Raw genomic sequence first — 19,056 nt, forward strand, 5'->3', positions numbered from 1 at the left:
ACCTGGTCAGCAATCTCATTTCTTCCCTACATATGGCAACGTACAGAATGACTCTGTGTGTTCAGCATGTGTTTTACCCTCTGCACCTCTGAAAAGGTCCCTCAGAACTTCTTTTTCAAAAGCATACGTTTTTAGAGCTAAAAAAATTAATTCAGAAAAAAAAAGTAAAAAGTAAGCAATTGTACAATGAAAACAAAAGGCAACACAATACAGCTGTTATCTGATATCTCAGCCAGTGAAACTTCCCATAGCAGCTGGGAATGAGGATTTGCCTCTGGTTTGTTTTGTTAAGTAAAGAGAGGAGATGATTTGAGACCCATTTACTCCCTCTGTTTTAAGGACTGAGCAGCAGGAGGTAGAGTTTGCTAAACCACTAAAGTGATGGTTTCCGACAGGTTTTTCTTTACATGGCTATAGGGAGAAAGTAATGATCCGTGTTATCGCTGTAGTGTCTGCAGCTGGGATGAGTTCAAGCGCTCAGCAGACAGGCTGTGAAAATGCTGTAGCTGAACCAACAAATAAAACTAAAAGCAAAAAAAAAAAAAAGGAAAACAGCACGTCTCCAGTTGCTTTCCACTATGACAGTACATGACAAAAATTCTAGAAACTGTTTTAGATAACCTCTAATAATTCAATTTTTTACAATGGGTTTGGGTGTGACTAAGATACTTGACAAGTTTTAAAATTGAAAATGCTGTCCTCCTGTTCGAACTGTGCTTCTTCGGAGGAAAAACAAGTCCTGCAGGTTGCCTTTTCAGGTAAGAGATGAATAGATTCACTGCCCCATAACTGCACATTCGGGAAAGACACAATTAACCCAGTTATCTGTGCTTTTTACAGCTGTGATAAAAGCACAGAGCATACACGGTGGAGCTGAAGACCTGCAGCTCCTCCCCAGCAAAACTGCAGCATGGAGCCAGCTCTCCTCCTAAAGATACCTCAGCACCACAACTCTTAAAGCTAAGTCTACTCAGAATCCAGACAATTTGGCTAATAAAGCAAGCACATCTTTCTGCCCACTGCACATATTTTATTGCTTTAATTCACAGAATCATAAAACTAAAGAACCATGTAATGGTTTGGGTCAGCAAGGATCTGAAAGCCCATCCAGTTCTACCCCCTGCCATGCACAGAGACACCTCCCATTGGATCAGGGGCTCAAAGCCCCATCCAACCTGGCCTTGAACACGTCCAGGGATGGGGCAGCCATGACTTCATTTGCTTCTCCAAATTTGGATGCCACCTTAAAAGCAGCAACAGCAATTAAAACTCAGATTTTACCTTTTCCCCCTTTCATTAAAGCAACAATGGAGCCTTATTTAGCTCCTACTCAGCGTGCCAGACTTTTACCAGGGCTAAATCTGGTGTCATCCTTCCTCCCCAGGTCCATCTCTTCATCTGCATAGAATAATAGAATCATTAGGTAGGAAAAGACCTTTGAGATCATCGAGTCCAACTGTACCTGTCCACTGCTAAACCATCCCTGAGAACCTCATCTATCCATTTTTTAAACAGGACTCCACCACCTCTGTGGGCAGCCTCTGTCAGCGCTTGAGACAGCTTTCTGTGAAGAAACTTTTCCTAATGTCCAATCTAAACTTCTCCTGATGCAGTATAGGGCCATTTCTTCTTGTCCTATCACCTATCACTTGGGAGAAGAGACCAACGCCCACTTCTCTACAACCTCCTTCAGGCCTCTTGGGTGCCAAGGCTCCTGAGTGTGTCCGTCTCTGCACACACTTTTCCTGCTCTCCCATCCCTAGACAAGGTGGTTGGGACAGCAGACGTGCTGCTGGCAGAGGGGAGAGGAAAGAGGGATGGCAAGGTTCCCTCCACCACCCTTCCATCAATTCCACATCCACCTCAGGGTGGCTCCACCAGCCAGAGAGGACTAGGAATAGGCCAGGACAAGGGCCACAACTTTCATAGAATCATTAGGGCCTAACCAGAGTAATTCTTCAGTCTGTAAGTTGGAGCCACGCACTGTGTACACAATAAGCACTGATACCCTTTGGCCGGGGGAAATAAAACAGGCTATGGAAGTGCTACTTCACTTGGAAGTCTGCCATTCTGAAGAGGTAACCTTGGGAAGGACAGCTTCCTAACACACCTTCTGAGAAGACTATGCTGTTTCCCTGAACAGCTGATGCTTCAGGGATATGAGAAGGGACCCTGATCCAAAAATGCCCTTCTAAGGCTCTTTTCTGCTCCGCATTTCTAAACTTTGAACCTTCTAGCAGAAATAAATACATAAATAAATGGAATCCAGCAATAAATTTATCTGCTTAGGAAGAGACTGAGGTCAGCTTTTTGGGGGTAGTACGCATGCATCACTCCTTTATGTTTTCAAATGGATGACAGAGCTGACTTTTCCCTTGGGCATTCTATCCTTTCCCAGCTCATCCTCTCTCACATTGCCAAAAGAACATATCCACCACTTCTGAACCAGAAAGCACTCTGAAACCAGACAGTAACCACTCCAGGCCAATGGCACTGAACAAAGCACTGAAGACTGAATATGCAGCTGCATTCTCAGCCTACACTGGCAAAAATCAGGCATCAGCCCAAGATCTTCCCTTAAGAAATTCCTTCTAGACCTCATGAGACCCATCAGCATGAACAAGCTGTTGGTTTAGAGCCATTGCACAGCATCTCAGAGGACTCGGAGACTGGGTGAGAGGGAAGAAGTCTCCTTGCAAGAGTCCCAGCTGAAGTCAATGAACTTGGCATCACAGATATTAAAGGAGACATCATTTGATGTGGACAGAAACCTGACCTTTGTTTTCAGTTGAAATAAGGAGATCTCTTGGTCTGGAGCATCTCTGCTATGAGGCCAGGCTGAGAAAGTTGGAGTTGTTCAGCCTGGAGAAGAGAAAGCTGCAAGGAGACCTTAGAGCAGCTTCCAGTACTGGAAGGGGCTCCAGGAAAGCTGGGGAGGGGCTCTTGATCAGAGAGTGTAGGGATAGGACAAGGGGAACGGTTTTCAGTTGAAAGAGGAGAGACTGAAATGAGATCTTAGGGAGAAATGTTTTCCTGTGAGGGTAGTGAGGTCCTGGTCCAGATTGTCCAGAGCAGTGGTGGCTGCCCCATCCTTGGAGGTGTTCAAGGCTAGGTTTGATGGGGTTCAGAGCCCCTGATGCAGTAAGAGGTGTCCCTGCCCATGGCAGGTGGTGGGACTGAATGTGTTTTAAGATCCCTTCCAACCCAGACCATTCCATGATTCTATGATCACAGAGCCTAACTGTAAACCAAACAATGCCAACTCTACCAGTAAACCGTGTCCCTAAAACCCACGTGGATGTGATATTTAAGTCCCTCCGGGGATGGAGACTCCAAGACCTCCCTGGGCAGCCTCTGCCAGTGCTTGAGAACCCTTTCCATGAAGGACTATTTCCCAGTATCTAGCTTTAACTTGTCCTGGTGCAACCTGAGGCCATTCAAACTGCACTAATGCAGTGTCCTACCAGAAGACCACTTTACATGATGCAAACCTTCTGTAAAACTTTAACAGGACAGAAACTTTCTTTCCCTACTCCACAAAGAGACTGGATACAACCAACAACTCGTAAAGAGAGCTTTTCCAGGCAGCTGCAGGGTCATCAAGCAAAGGAGCAGTGATCCAAGTCCAGCCAAGCCCCATCCCAGAGCTGTTGTTTCCTCAGGGAGCACCTGGTGAGCACGAACTGTGCTGGTAGCTCCAGGACTAAGGATGCACTTCCAAAAAAAAAAGGCACCTTGTGGAGTTTTGCCCAAAGCAGCAACAATCCCACCCAATCCCTGTCTCACGTATTTGGACCAAGCAGCATAGGTTTGGTCAGGTTGCTCAGATTATAAAAGCAGTCAACAGTATGAAAAATGACATTTTTGGATGTCCCTGGGTAAAAGACAGCACAGGGGTTGTGGGTACACCCTCCCCTCTGACACTCCGTCCCCTCTGACATGGGAGACAGGGTGTCCCATGCTCTTGGGACACCCCATACTCTTCAGGGACCCCCCCCTCCTCTGGCCATCCCTCCTCTCTAATGCCTCCTCCACTCCGACACGCCCTCCTATTAGGACACACCGTCTTCGTGGGATACCCCTTCCCCTCTGACACCCCCTGCCCTTAGCACACACCCTCCTCTCTGACACCTCCTCCCCTCTAACACCCCCTCCTCTTGGGGGCACCCCCTTCCTGCGGGATACTCCCTCCTCCAGGAACAACCCCCCTCCTCTTTGGACACCCCTTTCTCAGGACACCCATTCCTCTCTCAGGAAACCCTCTCCTCTCTCAGGATACTCCCTCCCTGCGGGGCACCCCCTCCACTTTCAGGACACCCCCTCCCTTCTGACACCCTCTCCTCTCTAAGGACATCCCCTCATCTCTGACACCCCCTCCTCTCTCAGGACACCCCCTGCTCTCGCAGGACACCTCCTCCTCTCTAACACCCCTTCTTCTCAGGACACCACCTTCCCTCGGGGATCCCCTCCTCTCTAACACCCCCTCCCTGCAGGACACTCACTCCCTTCTGACACCCCCTCCCCTGGGATACCCCTTCCTCTCTAGCAGCCCCTCCTCTCGGGGACTCCTTCCCCTGGGGTCCCCTCTTCCCCCCCAGCCCCCTTCGGGACACCGCATTCCCCTGAGGGTCGCATGTTCCCCCCCACTCCCCGCATTACCGTAGCATACCACCACCTCGCGAACGCCATGGCTCGACTCTGCTCTCCCCGCCCTTCCCCGCCCCGTCCCGCCCCGGGATCAGCCATGGCTGGGAGGGAGTGGGATGGAAGGGGAGGAGAGACCGGGATGGGGAGGGATGCAGGGGAGGAGGGAGAGGGATGGAAGGACCAAGATGATAGGGAGGGGGAGGAGACTGGGATGGAGGAGGATTCCTTGGTCACCCCAGCTCCTCAGGCACCCAGGCTACCCCAGCACCCCATCACCTTGGTCACCCCATCTCCTTGGTCACCCCAGCTCCTCGGTCACCCCAGCTCCTGGCACCCTGACTGACCCAGCACCGGGGCTCCTCGGGCACTGCAGCTCCTCTGTCACACTGGCTGCTCCAGCACCCCAGATCCTTGGGCACCTGTGCTCCTCTGGCACCCCAGCTCCTGGAGCACCCCAGCTTGTGGGGCACCCCAGCTCCCCGGGTACCCTGGCTGCCCTGGCACCCCTGCTCTTCCAGCACCTCTGCCGCTCCACCAGCCTCCCTGCTTGGCCATTACCTGGGCCTGAACTGGTGCAAAAGGCAAGGGACGCCTTCCCACCACTGAATTGCCCTTGATTTTGAAGTCAGTTGTGTATCCTGTGGTTCAGTGTGGTGTTGCACTCATGTCTGCAGGACTTACCATAGCTCAGGTTATTAAATGGCAAAGCTTTCAAGGTCTCCTGGGTTTTTTAGGAGTAAGTCCTGAATGTCCTGTGAGTCCCTGTGACTCTTTACACAAACAAACTGCCCAGGAACACCACAGGAATGGAGAATGGTTGGTCAACACTGAAGGAAGACTAAGCACCACCCTGATTAACGCTATAAAGTCCTCCATGAGTATGAATGGTGCAATCCTAGGCCTGGGTTGGCCAAGTCTCCTCTTCATGTGGGTGTGTAGCTAGACCGGAAAATTCATCACCTACCAAGAGAGGCTCTTTAAAAGAGCCTTAGTAAAGAAATGAACTGCACCTGAAGTGGCATGGCAAACATTGTTGAAGTGTTATGGCAAAAGCACAGTGATTAATGACATGAAACCAACCTCCAGTGAAAGGGGCTCAAAATGGAATGGTTCCCTAGCTCTGTAGGTGTATAGATGGAAGCTGTGTGTGAGATTGGCGTGGCTGACCACCTTTGTGTTGCCCACATCTTCTCTGCACTGAGCTGAAGTGAGAGAAGCAAGCATTTGGGGTGTTCAGTGCAAGAAGAACCCGGGCTGAGGCTGGGGTACAAGGGACTGCAGCTTGAGGATGGAGTACAAGGGGACCCTGGGTTGAGGCTGTCTGGGTGGGACTGCAGCTGAGTGAGTTGCGTTGCCCCAAAGAGGCAGGAGCAGCAGCAGTTCCTGGGAATTGGCATGTGTGAGGAGGCTGTGTCCATCGGCAGGAGGAAGCAATGGTAACTGGAGGAAGCGCTTGCCATAAGCAGCCACTCCCTGCTTCTGCTGGGAATGAGGCAGTGGGATTGAGTCACTCAGTGGGAAGTCTATAATACAAATTAGTGCCTGGGCCCTGTCAGACAGAGAGAGAAGGAGATATGTGGGTGAACCCCTCGAGGCATTGAGGAATTAATTTAACCTCTAGAGAGGAAGGACGGGTTAGACCACTCTCTGCTTTTCCTCTCTGGTTAGCTCCATGCAGATTTATGGCTGGCCTTTGAAGTGTCTCAGCATGTGACGTATATGGGTTTTGCATTCCACTTGGCAGGTCACCAGCCTAAAATTTTAAGTACCCAGCATTTATCTGAGCTCTCCATTGCATCTGGCCATGGAATGGTAAAGCACTTAGGTAAAACTTTCACCCTTTGCTCTCCTCTGCTCTGATCTGGTGAGACCTCACCTGGAGCCCTGCATCCAGCACAGGAAGGATACAGAGTCCAGAGGAGGCCACAAAGATGATCTAAGGGCTGGAGCACCTCTGCTGTGAGGAAAGGCTAAGAGAGTTGGGGTTGTCCAGCCTGGAGAAGAGAAGGCTGTGGAGAGACCTTAGAGCAGCTTCCAGTACTTGAAAGGGTCTCCAGGAAGGCTAATGAGGGACTCTTGATCAGGGAGTGCAGGGATAGGACAAGAAGAAGTGGTATTCAGCTGAAAGTGGGGAGATTGAGATGAGATCTTAGGAGGAAATGTTCTCCTGATAACGGTGATGAGGCCCTGGTCCAGATTGTCCGGAGCAGTAGTGGCTGCCCCATCCCTTGAGGTGTTCAAGGCCAGGTTGGATGGGGTTTTGAGCAATCTGCTCCATTGGGAGGTGTCCCTGGCCATGACAAATGGCTTTGAGGTCCCTTCCAACCCAAACGTTTTCGTGATTGTGTGATTCTATGAGACCAGGTTATCAGGATATGCACCTAGGCAGGGTGCTCTGGAAAAGACAGCATGGGATGTGCTTAATGCGTGACTTCTACATGAGGCTCTCATGTACTGGGGTCACTCTGACATGCGTAACAGATTGTTATGCATTCCTCTGCCGCCGGCAGCCGACCATCCCTGCTGGTACAGTGCTCCAGGGAGCCTTCAGTGAGCTTCACCTCTCTCAGTGCTACGTGCCTGGTGACAAGCAAGTAGAGCTGACAGCAGTTGAGATTGTGGCATTGTGCGGTAACGAGGCAGTAATACATGAAAGCCTTGATGATGTCCGTCTGTGTCATGCTGAGTGTTGAGCATCTGCTCATCCAGAAACAGACTGGCAGTTCCAATCTTCGCCTAGTAAGAAGTTAGCTGTATGCAAGAGATTTGAACACTGGATGGCTGCAGGGAGGGGGGGAGTTGTCCAGCCACTCACTCAGGTTCCCACAGCTGCTGGATGCTTCTGCAGTGTTTTAGAAACCAACTGGGCTCCTGCCTGGCGAGGAAATCTTGCTTTGGGGCAAAGGGGTTGGTGCAGTTGTTGCTATTATAAGGCTCCTCTAGGGTGCCGCTGCTTTGAGAAACCACTGCTTATTGGCAATTTCTGCATTCATTTATTCCTAAGTAGCCTCATTTAGTTTTATATGTAAAGAATGTGGATACTAGGCATCTATTGAGGGGTAGAAGAACAAGTTCCTGTTCCTCTGACAGAAAGGATCTCAGCTGATGGGTGCCTGAGTCATTTCTTAAACTGCCGCAGGCCTGAACACCACTCCAACAGATTTCTCGTCTGGGCAAAGGGTTGGGTATTTGAGTGCATGAGTTGCTAGCAATTATCCAAGTTAGTCTGATGCTTACTATCTTTAATTAGGAAATCGTAATTTTTTCTTGCAGCAATGCCTGCTGAGACTTTACGTGGCATTGATAGGAGCGTTCTGCACATGGTTAATGAGAAACAGATGCAGGAGACGATGGATAGTTTATTCAGGCTGTATTGGCTGGGACATCAGGTGGCCATGGCAGGGACATGGGTAATCTACTGTGATAATCTGTAATGTAAACAAACATATAAAACTCTTTTTGATGCTTTTAATGGTCATTTAAAGATACATTTCATAGGTATTTTTATGTGACATTCAAGGTATTTGGAGTCTAAAATTGGAATCCAGAGTCACAGACTCATTTTTCTCTCCCGTACACTGTCTCCAAAGGGCTCCAGTTGGCATCAAATGGCCTTAAATAAAAAGGTGCTCAAAATTACGGCAGGATCAGATGAAATTTTTGCCAAGCACACAAATTTTATTAGTACAACTTGCATAATAGCACTACTGCAGGCTGATGAGTCATCCAGCAAATTTACAAAATAATGTTCAAGATCTCTTGTGTAATTGGATTTTTGTCCAGGGTAACCAAGGTCTAAAAGTGAGTATAAAACCCACTCAAACAAGTTGTTTGTTTAATCTCTTTGCTTCTCTTCTTCTGGTTTACCAAGAAACTAATCATATGTGCTTGTTCTTCTCTTTTCTCCCAAAACCAAAACCATCAGGATTTACTCTTTTTTTTTAATTTGGTGTACTCAGTCCTGCCCTATTTTAACACACCAACAACAGTGGAATTGCCAAGTACATTTCTTTTCTTCTCCTACTGTTTCTGTTCACAGAGTGCTCAGTGAATAGAGACAGGAATTTGCAGTTATGGAAATCTGTTTGTTGGTAAGAGTAGATAGTTTGATAACATCCTTGTTCTATAAAGAAATAACTCCTTACTATTGAAAAGAATGTTTTCTTTCTGTATCTACTGATACCTCTATTACTGCATGTTATAAACATATTCTCCTTTATCGTTCATGGCTGCCCCATGCCTGGAAGTGTTCAAGGCCAGGCTGGATGGGGCTTGGAGCCATGATCCAGTGGGAGATGTCCCTGCCCATGGCAGGGGGTTGGAACTGGATGGATTTGAGGTCCCTTCCAACCCAAACCATTCTGTGATTCTATTATATATCCTCTGTATGTTTAGTGTGTTTGAAGATTCCTTGCTGAGCTCCATCCCACTGATGGATGGAAATTTCCTTTCCACAGGCAGAAATCCTAATCTGACCCCAACCAAGAAATAATCAGAGTTGATTCCATGGTCTTCTCCAGGGTTTGTTTTTGTAAATCCCTAACTTCTCAGATGATCTTTAATTAAACATAGTAACTTGAAATTAACTTTGAATAAATACTGGAGCTGAATTTGGGTGACATGTACAGAAACTTTTCTTTATCTGGATATCCTGTTTTATTACACTGCAACAGAGTGAATCCCAAAGCTCCAGCAGGATGCGTTCCATACACTCATGGGTGAAAAGAATGCACCTAATAGCCTTCCTCGTGCAGAAATTTCCACTCAAATTGTGTTTGGTCCCCACTTTTCTCCACAGCCACTTTCTACTTGGGAAACCAAGTAGTATTGTCAGTTCCAGGAGCCAGCAGAGATGTGAGGCAGCTGAGGTGAGACCACCATATCCCGGGAGTAGTTCTAACTGTTGATTAGTTAGGAATTTGTGCTTTGAATCATTGATTTATTTTAGTTCAAACTCAGTTCTTAGGAAATCATCATTGTTTCTCTGGACTGGATGCAGATACAATGAGGTCCTGACTCAGAAATGAGATCCAGAAGGAAGTGCAGTGGGATGCACTAGGTGTGACCCTGGTGAATGTCAAACATTGCAGCTATGTGGGAGTGGCTGACGTGCAGCGCTTCTCTCTCTAAGGCTTCTGTTGAAAAAGAACTGCTCTGAGACAACGTGTACTCTCTCAAGTGCAAGCTAAATGGTGAAGTAACAGTGAAATGGGTGTCCTCTGCATTTCTGATTTTTATTAACATGAAAGAACTCTGCTGAAAGCCTGACTTCTTTGTATAAAAATGGCACTACCATTTCTCTCAGATTCTCCAACCATAGGCTTTGATTGATCCAAACCTGGAAACTGCAGGTAAGGAAAACTTTGCCGAGCTCTGTGTATGGTGAAACAAACAAATAAAAAAAAAGTGTTTAGAAGTAAACTTTGAAGTCTTTATACCTCTGGAAACTTCAAAATCAATAGAAAATCATGAAAATTAAAATAAAATAAAATAAAATAAAATAAAATAAAATAAAATAAAATAAAATAAAATAAAATAAAATAAAATAAAATAAAATAAAATAAAATAACTTTTAAGCACAGTTTACATTTTTGACATGCAGAATTTTGCAGAATGCTGTTATTGCTGTCAACACTGTATCTTGCAAATCATAAAACCCATACAAGTGGGTTTCACCTACTTTCACCTACTTCTTGGGCATTTTCTCACTTAATCAATCCACGCTTGCTGCAGAAATATAACTTCCCTGAAAGTGATAACAGTGTCCCTCCAGAGCAAGGGTGCACTTTAGCCCTAATCATTGAGGTGTGGATGATCTCCTCAGGGCAACACTTACCTGTAGATGAAAGTAATCCTAAGGTTCTTGGTATTAGCAGAGACTTCACAGGGAAAGGGTTATGAGAAATAGTTGTGTCTTTCTATAAAGCGTCCTGTAAAACGAGGTAAAGATTGTTGTTACTGGCTTACAAAGAGGCAGTAAAACATTTATGGGGATGGCTTTCCATGAGTCACCCAAGGATAACAAAGAAGTAAGCCTGTATGACACCACATTTTTTTTTCTGTTTTATGTTTTCTTTTCCTCCCTGTTTTACCCATGCACAGACACATATGCAGTTACAGATGAAAAAGCCCAAAACAGATCAAAATGTGGTTTACAGGTAATCCAAAAGAAAAAATAAAATCAATGCTTAACTAAATATATAATACATATATGCATTCCTACATGCATGTATGTCTGTCTTGCATCTGTTTTGCATAAGTATATGATCTAGTGCACTGTATCACTACTTAGTATTCCTGTGATTCCTGAAATTAAAGGCTAATGGCTAAAGATTAAAGAATAATAATTTAAACCAAAACAGCAATGAAAGGTATAATTAGTTTACTCTGAACTTACACTTCAAAATATTAAGCTTAAGACAGAAATTTGATAGTAACGTGGGAGGATCTCTAGGGCCAGGGAAAGGGGAAAATAGCCCTTCACCTGCCTCTACCCAGCCTGTGTGAGGGGTAGTGGCAGCATAAGCCTTAGCTGGATGACATGTGTAGGTCCTAGTGACACAAAGCAGCACACAAGTGGCCACAATGCTTCTCATACTACAAAAGATGGTGATTTTTGTGGCTGTTTCCTGGAGCCTTACAGGAGCGTGCTGCTGGGACTGGATGCTGCTGCTTGTTAGACAGCACAAAATGCTCTTTTGCCAGCCCTGCTAAACACCTTCCTTCCTATCCCTGTCTTGAAAATTCCTCCCTGATGCTGTGGTGGCTGAGGTGTAATGTTGCTTCTCCTGTGGTTCTAGCAGCTGAGGATGAAACGAGACATCAGTAATTACAAGAGTGCTTCCATAGTATTTCCCTCTGCACTCGTGACTGGCTGGGAAAAAGCCTCTGGCAAACAAGAAATTCCTGTTGAGAGGAGGAAATTACAGCACAGGACTCTGGCGTCTCTCCTGAGTTGTAACACAATCACCACTCCTGCAGGGATGCAGCCCCCATGGCGATGGGGTTTGAGGACCTTGGGCTATCATTTGCTCACTTCATCTAGGGGAGGCTGCTGTCTTTGCTGGTAGTAAACTGAGCCTCAGGAGGACTGGGTGATGCTGAGGCCACACAAGATGCTTTGTAGCAGATAAAGGCATTGGCCCTGAATTTTGTTTATGCACAATCCTTTCAGCGACACCCCATTTCCTTTCTGATTATCAATCTCTAGAGCAGGAATACATCAAGAATGAAGAAAAGTTATTATATAGCTTGTTCTCTCTAGTGTGCCAGCTGTGAGAAGCCTGGCTGGGGTTTTCATGTACAGGAAAGAAGAAACTCCCAGAAAAGCTGGGGACAGCCTCTTCTCTGGGGAGTGCAGGGTCAGGATGAGGGGAAAGTTTTTCAGCTGGAAGAGGGGAGATTGAGATGAGATCTTATAGAGAAATGTTCTCCTGTGGGGATGTCCTGGCCCAGGTTGCCCAGGGCAGTGGTGGCTGCCCCATCCCTGGAGGTGTTCAAGGCCAGGTTGGATGTGTCTTGGAGCCCCTGATCCAGTGGGAGGGGTCCCTGTCCACGGCAGGGGCTGGAACTGGATCGGCTTTGAGGTACCTTCTGACCCAAACCATTCCATGATTCTGTAATTCTAAGCATGATCTAAGCCTCTGCTTGTGTGTAATGCCACAGTTATGTCTGCAAGGTGTATTTGTATGTGGTATTACACATTTAGAATAATAGGATCATAGAATAGTTTGGGTTGGAAGGTACCTTAAAGATCATCCAGTTCCAACCTCCCTGCCATGGGCAAGGACTCCCACTAGACCAGGCTGCCCAACTCCCCATCCAGCCTGGCCATGAACACCTCCAGGGATGGGGCACCCACAACGTCCCTGGGCAACCTGGGCCAGTGCCTCATTACTCTCATTGTGAAGAAATTCCTTCTTATGTCTAGTCTAAATCTGCCCCTCTCCAGTTTATAGCCATTGCCCCTTTACAAGCCTTTTTAAGAAGTCTGTCCTCAGCTTTCCTGAGGACTGGAAGCTGCTTGCAGGTCTCCCTGGAGCCTTCTCTTCTCCAGGTTGAACAACCCCAACTCTCTCAGCCTGTCCTCATATGGGAAGTGCTCCTAGCTTCTGATCATCCCTGTAGCCCTCCTCTGGGCCCATTCCAACAGCTCCATATCCTGTTGGAATGCATCCAGAGGAGGGCTACAAGTGCAATCATATATAAATTTTAAATTTACACACACACAGAGTTTATTTGTTACACTGTAGAGTTGGAAAAAAACATTGCCAAACACTTTGAAATCGCAGTTGCATGACATACCTGGAAAAAAGGATAAAGCAGACAATACCATTCCTTGGGAGAGCATCGCATTGCGGATGGGCTAGGTGCAGGTTGTGCATTTAACAGCCTTGTTAGCATCTGGTTCGTCCTGTACTTGCACTAGTTGAGTATAGTCTCATCTGAAAGTGAGACTGACATGTTAAAAACTACATGAATATTAATAAACTCATCTCCAAAATAACAGGTCTGCTCACAGCGTGACATTGCTGAATACATTATAGCCATCTGCTGCTTTGCCGTTACTTCCCTGCTCAGATGTTTCCTCCGGTTCAAGATCTTCCTTGATGGCAACTTTATGATCTCTAAACACTGAGTCTAACAGGTCTCAGATTAATGCCATAATCGTGCCTTTTAACAAGCACAACTTCCAGTCAAAACAACATAAAGGAAGTCAAAGAACAGGCTGGTATGGGAATGTTTAATGGAAAATTGCAACACTGCTTTGCAGGAAATTCTTTACTGTTTCAGGGATGCAGGGCAGTAAGGAACTGAGATTGGTTGGAAGGGAAATGTGGGTAATGTGGAAAATCTTTTACAGCTACATGATGCTTTGAAGTCAGTATACATTTTTTGTAACTAAAAAAAAGGGCAAATTAAACTAACATCAGGCAGAACCAAAGACCACTGAGCACCTTGAAACAGGATCACTGCACTTGGTACAGCTTGGCATGACATTTACCTCAAAGCAGGCTAAAAACCCCTCACCTTTTCCTTGTTTCATTGTGCACTAAATGCTCTGCTCCCACCTGGATGACTGATTGCAGCTATTTTGTAGCTGCAAAATAGTAAAAAAGAAAACAAACTATGAATTCTTCCGTGCAGCCAAGCAGCAGTGACAAGGCGAGAGCCTCTGTGGTGCATCTCTTGAAGATGTCCCTGCTTGCATAGGCTCCTGTTCCCACTCCTGTGGGAGCAGGCATAGCGTTAATGGAGCTGGAGTGTGGATAACTTCCTCTCAGCACACACTGCTCTCTCTCTGGGGAGCAGTTCTCCCTTCTATTTTAAGCCATGCATAGTTTCATGTTTGCCCTGAGATTGCAGCAAGACCTGTCTCTGTGCATGCTCAGGACCGGGCGACAGCACAGGAGTGCAGAGGACTTGCTTTGCAGTGAAACCACTTGGTAGAGCAACTCAGCATGATTTAAATCCAGCAGATTCATGTAAATCAGGCAAGAGCTAACTAAGCCCTTGCTGTGTCACAGACCCCCAAGTCTACCATTTCCTCCACAACAGGCAGATGGGGCCAGCCAGACCCATTGTCCAGGGGAGATGCTTTTCTCCCTCTGGCAGTGACCATAGGATGCTGGACCATCATTCTGTGATTCTATGACACCACATGGCATGCACCACAGGCTGTCCCATACCTCCCAGGTGTGAGTGACAGATGCTTCACTTGCAAACACCCACTGACTGTCGCCAATGTGGGTGGATGGCACAAGTACAGGGGCTCTGATATGAGACAAGCAAGAACTTACATTTTTTACTCATCACTGATGGCACATCTGGGACACAAAGCGCCCCAAATGTTGCAAACCCCCAAATATTACAAGTCACTGTGGGGCAGCAGAGCAGTAACTTCAGAGGGGGAAGTTCTCTGCTTAAGGAAGTGCGTTTGGTGTGGAGGATTGTGATGATACTGCCCAGGACAGCTGCACCGTGCCCAGGCTTGTCCTGCCAAAGCCAGCCTGATAGCCCAGCTCACTGCAGGGTATGCTCTGCCCCCACCCCAGCCACAAAACACACACTCCTGCCCCATTTCCAAAGCCCAAAGTACACAGGCTGTCTCCCAGTTTCCAGGACAAGGGGGAGGGGAGTGGGGCTGGACAGCAGGCATCTGTGCTGGGAGGTGGATTGCATCCTTCCCCCGTGCCTGCTGCTCCCCTTTTGCCTCAGCTGTTACCATGAGGACAACAGCTTAGGGTGGAGTAATAAGCTAAAGAATTAACGTGTGATTATTAAATGTGGCAAAGATAACGGCCTCAATTGAGGAAGCATTTTTGCCACAAGACCCTGCAAACTGAGATGAGATTTTTGCAAAAATCATATGAACACAAGTACCCAGGTCCTATGCCAGGCGCTGGGGGGATGAAATCCTCTTCTACCACTCAGAATTTGGCATAACCAGAGGAAATGTAGTCAGTTGTGCTTGCCAGGGATCTGCTTCAAACATCACTGCAAACAGTGGCTTCCCACTGCCCCAGGTGAGAAGAACACAAGCACAAGAAAGATTTCTGTAACATTAAAATGCGGAAACAGGTCCAGGTATCTACATGTGTGAAAATCCCTCTTATTATAGGAGGAAAGGTGGGGAAAAGTGTATAAATCAGGACACCAAAGCCTATTATCCTGCTAAAAAGGACTCCAGTAGGGTCTGTGAGCATTGCATCCTGATATAAGAAGGTACTGGATGCTTTTTAATAGACTGATGACACCCAGACCAGCTGTCAGCAGGTTGTGAATGTGCCAGTATTGGTGGTGAGCAATCAGTTAAGTGCAGCGTGCTCCTGTATCTGTGCAGCTATGCCAGAGCAGACATTTCCTCCACATTCTCTGCCCCTGCTTCCAACTAGAACATCTGGTTTGCAGTTAGAGGCAAGGGACATGCTTCACATGCCAAAGGGAGATAATCCCCTCTCCCTGGGAAATCAGAACACCCCAGAAAGGGGAGGGGAAACAAAATACAGCCAATAAAGCTGGACATTCAAAAGGGAATCCCAAAGCAGAGAGAGCTAGGAGAAATCCTGGCAGTGGTCTGGGATGGGGAGCAGCATTGCCCTTGCTGGGGCTAGCCCTCTCTTTCAGGGAAATGGCTGCCTCTGGGCAGAAGTTTGTTTACACCCCTTTTCCAGGCTTTTCTAGATCTGGTGTGTGCCAGCTGATTTTCTTCCCTCTGACTGAAATCCTGCTGTGTTCCTCTGCCTCTCTCTGTCTGTGCTCTGCCAAGTTTATTGTGGCAGGATTGTGGAGCTGACCCTGAAAACATGCACAGAGCATGACTCACCCTTGGCCCGGGGTCCATCACGGTGCTGAGTCGTAAACCTGATCCTCCCTTTCTGTACCCTGACTCTGTAGAGGAGCGGGGTCCCTCTGCACAGCTCTGTTGGAGTGACTGTGGTTGTACTCCACGTTCTTCTTGTTTGACTTCTTGGAAATCATAGAATCATAGAACAGTTTGGGTTGGAGGGGAACTCATAGCCCATCAATTTCACCCCATGCCATGGGCAGGGACACCTCCCACTGGATCAGGGGCTCCGAGCCCCATCCAACCTGGCCTTGAACACTTCCAGGGATAGGGCAGCCACCACTTCTCTGGGCAACCTGGGCCAGGGCCTCCCCACCCTCACGGAGAGCATTTCTCCCTAAGATCTCATCTCAGTCTCCCCTCTTTCAGCTGAAAAACGTTCCCCCTCATCCTGTCCCTGCACTCTGTGATCAAGAGTCCCTCCCCAGCTTGTATGGAAAGGTTTGCAAGAGTCATGCTGGGTTGGCTCTGGATTTCTAGGTATAGATATAGCTTATTTGGGGTGCGTCAGAAACTGCCAGGCTTGTGCTGCATTGGCGGGATCTCCTGCCCATCAGTGAGGCTGTGCTACCTCCCATCCCCTGTATCTTCTTGCCATAGAATCACAGAACCGCTAGGTTGGAAAAGACCTTTGAGATCACCAACTCCAACCATACCTGTCCACTACTAAATCATATCTCTAAGCACCTCATCTACCCATCTTTTAAATACCTCCAGGGATGGGGACTCCAATACTTCCCTGGTAACCATGTGTGCCTGGGCTCTGCAAACCACCTGAAAAACCATCAGCTGCACTGTACACGCAGGCAAACCTGACCTGAGGTGCCAGGTTTTATATCCTTCGCTTTCATAGTTGGAGCTGACTGCTGAGACCCTTCTGGACTTCACTAAATCAACTTTATCACAGTGATTTTCACCTCCTTTTGGACTGTTGGATGATTTCAGAGTCCTGCCAGCAATGCAGGGTCTTCTAAGGTGGCACTTACCTAGGTCATTGTTTGCCATATGCAGCATGGCTGCATCCCTTATGTTTTTCATAAGCGGTCCACGAAGTACTCAGGTTTCAACTGCTCCCACTGGGAATCAAAACAGTATCAAGCACACCCCATTTATTTATTTAGTTAAACAATATTATTCTGTGTTTATTTCTGGTACTCTGATAACATCTGATAGGCTTGCACACCCCCCTGCACTGAGAAATATTCAAAGATGTGGCAGAAACCCAGAATCTGAGGATTTTAAGATATAAAACCTAAGAATGCCTTTAAATAGATTAAAATGGCTCTGAACATCAGTTGCCTGATGCAGTCAGTGGGTCTTCCATGTCCCATGGCATGCTTGCCTCCAGCTTGCCTCTCCTCCTCTTCAGGACACCCCAGTCAGAGGACAGGCTTTGGTTTTTGCTGCCTCTCTTCTTGAGAACCTCTTCTGCCCCTTTAGGCCATGACTCATTTCCTCTCGTGGCTCATCTTATCCTGTCTGCTGCTGCTTGGAGCTTGCTTAGTGATTGCCCTTCCCCTCTGCAGCAGCAAAACTTGTTACAACAACAAGAAAAGCTGTCATGTCCTCAGAAAACTTGCCCTTTCCTCCATGCAGAGCCTTGTGTGCACCTTGGTCAGGCTCCGCATGCAGCAGGATGTCTAAAAAATCCACTTATCTACATATAAAGCCATTTTGTGCTCTTGTTGTGCAAAAGTGCAGAGAGGTGTGGACAAGACTAGCTCAAAAAGTAAAGTAGCCTCAAACTTCAGGCATTCTGATTCAGACAATCTTCTCGCAATTTTGATATAGAGGAAAAGCTGAAGTGGTGGGTGAAGTCAGAATCCTTGTCATGCCAGCTTGCTCTGCTGGAGTCCTTGTAGGGAGAGGCACCTGGAGAGGCAGAGGAACCTGGACAGGCTGCTCTGATGCACCCAGGCAAGCAGGATGGAGTTCAACAAGCTTCAATGTGGGTCCTGCATTTGGGACACAAGAACCCCATGCAGCTCCAGCCTTGGGGAAGAGTGGCCAGAAAGCTGCCTTGTTGTGAAGGACCAGGGGGTGTTGGTTGACAGCAGCTGAACATGAGCTAGCAGTGGCCCAGGTGGCCAAGAACACCAACACCATCTTGGCTTGGATCAGCTGTGGTTTGGCCATAAGAAGCAGGAAGGGGATTGTCCCCCTGGATTTGGCACTAATGAGGCCACACCTCAAATCTGGGGTTCAGTTTTGGGCCCCCCACTCCAAGAATGACGTTGAGGTGCTGAAGCATGTCCAGAGAGAGAAACGGAGCTGGGGAAGGCCCTGGAGCAAAGGTGTTCTGGGAGTGGCTGAAGGACCTGGGGTTGTTTAGCCTGGAGGAGACTGAGGGGGGACCTCATGGCTGTCTACAGCTCCTGAAAGGAGGTCATGGCTGTAGTCTGTTCTCCGAAGTGACAGGTGATAGGACATGAGGGTATGGCCTCAAGTTGTGCCAGGAGAGGTTTAGACTGGATATAGGGAAAAATGTCCTAACTGACAGAGTGGTGAAGCCCTAGGAGAGGCTGCCCAGGGCAGGGGTGTGGTTCCTCTCCCTGGAGGGTTTCAAAAGCCATGTAGACGTGGCACTTTGGGACAGGGCTCAGTAAGCATGGGGGCATTGTGTTGATGGTTGGACTGTGTGAGCTGAGAGGGCTTTTCCAGTGTTGGTGATTCCACGATTCTGTGATTCAACCTTCTCAAAGCAGCTGGCAGGGAAAACAGGTTGCAAGTTTTCCTGTTCTGTGTCAGAGACTGATCTCTTGTATTTGCATCGTGCAGCAGGAATTCAGTCTGTTTACCAAAATATGTTATCCTTTCTTTGTCAAAGGAACCAGTCCTTTCTGGGATTGAAAACAAGGAAATTGCGGTTATCCTCCTGCACTTCCCAGGGAGGTCGTGGAGTCCCCATCCCTGGAGGTATCTAGCAGATGGGCAGATGAGGTGCTCAGGGATGATTTGGTAGTGGACCGGTATGGTTGGAGCTGATGATCTCAAAGGTCTTTTCCAACCTAATTATTCTATGATTCTATGATTTCTTCGAATAATTTTCAGCTGTCACTCAG

At 47.4% G+C, this 19,056-nt stretch overlaps 1 protein-coding gene across 3 annotated transcripts in view; it reads right to left on the bottom strand.

Moving 5' to 3' along the window:
* CAST (calpastatin) overlaps positions 1 to 4,733 on the bottom strand; it is a 76,567-nt gene extending 71,834 nt beyond the window's left edge. The window contains exon 1 of one of the 3 annotated variants that reach the window (XM_069881068.1): positions 4,660 to 4,733. In XM_069881068.1, the coding sequence (XP_069737169.1) occupies positions 4,660 to 4,689 (30 nt within the window). In that variant the 5' untranslated portion in view covers positions 4,690 to 4,733. The remainder of the gene's footprint in view (positions 1 to 4,659) is intronic. The other 2 variants (XM_069881070.1, XM_069881069.1) reach the window with 2 other exon arrangements.
* Between the last annotated feature and the right edge of the window lie 14,323 nt (positions 4,734 to 19,056).

This window comes from Phaenicophaeus curvirostris, chromosome Z, assembly GCF_032191515.1.
Source record: "Phaenicophaeus curvirostris isolate KB17595 chromosome Z, BPBGC_Pcur_1.0, whole genome shotgun sequence".
NCBI classification, from domain to species: domain Eukaryota; kingdom Metazoa; phylum Chordata; class Aves; order Cuculiformes; family Cuculidae; genus Phaenicophaeus; species Phaenicophaeus curvirostris.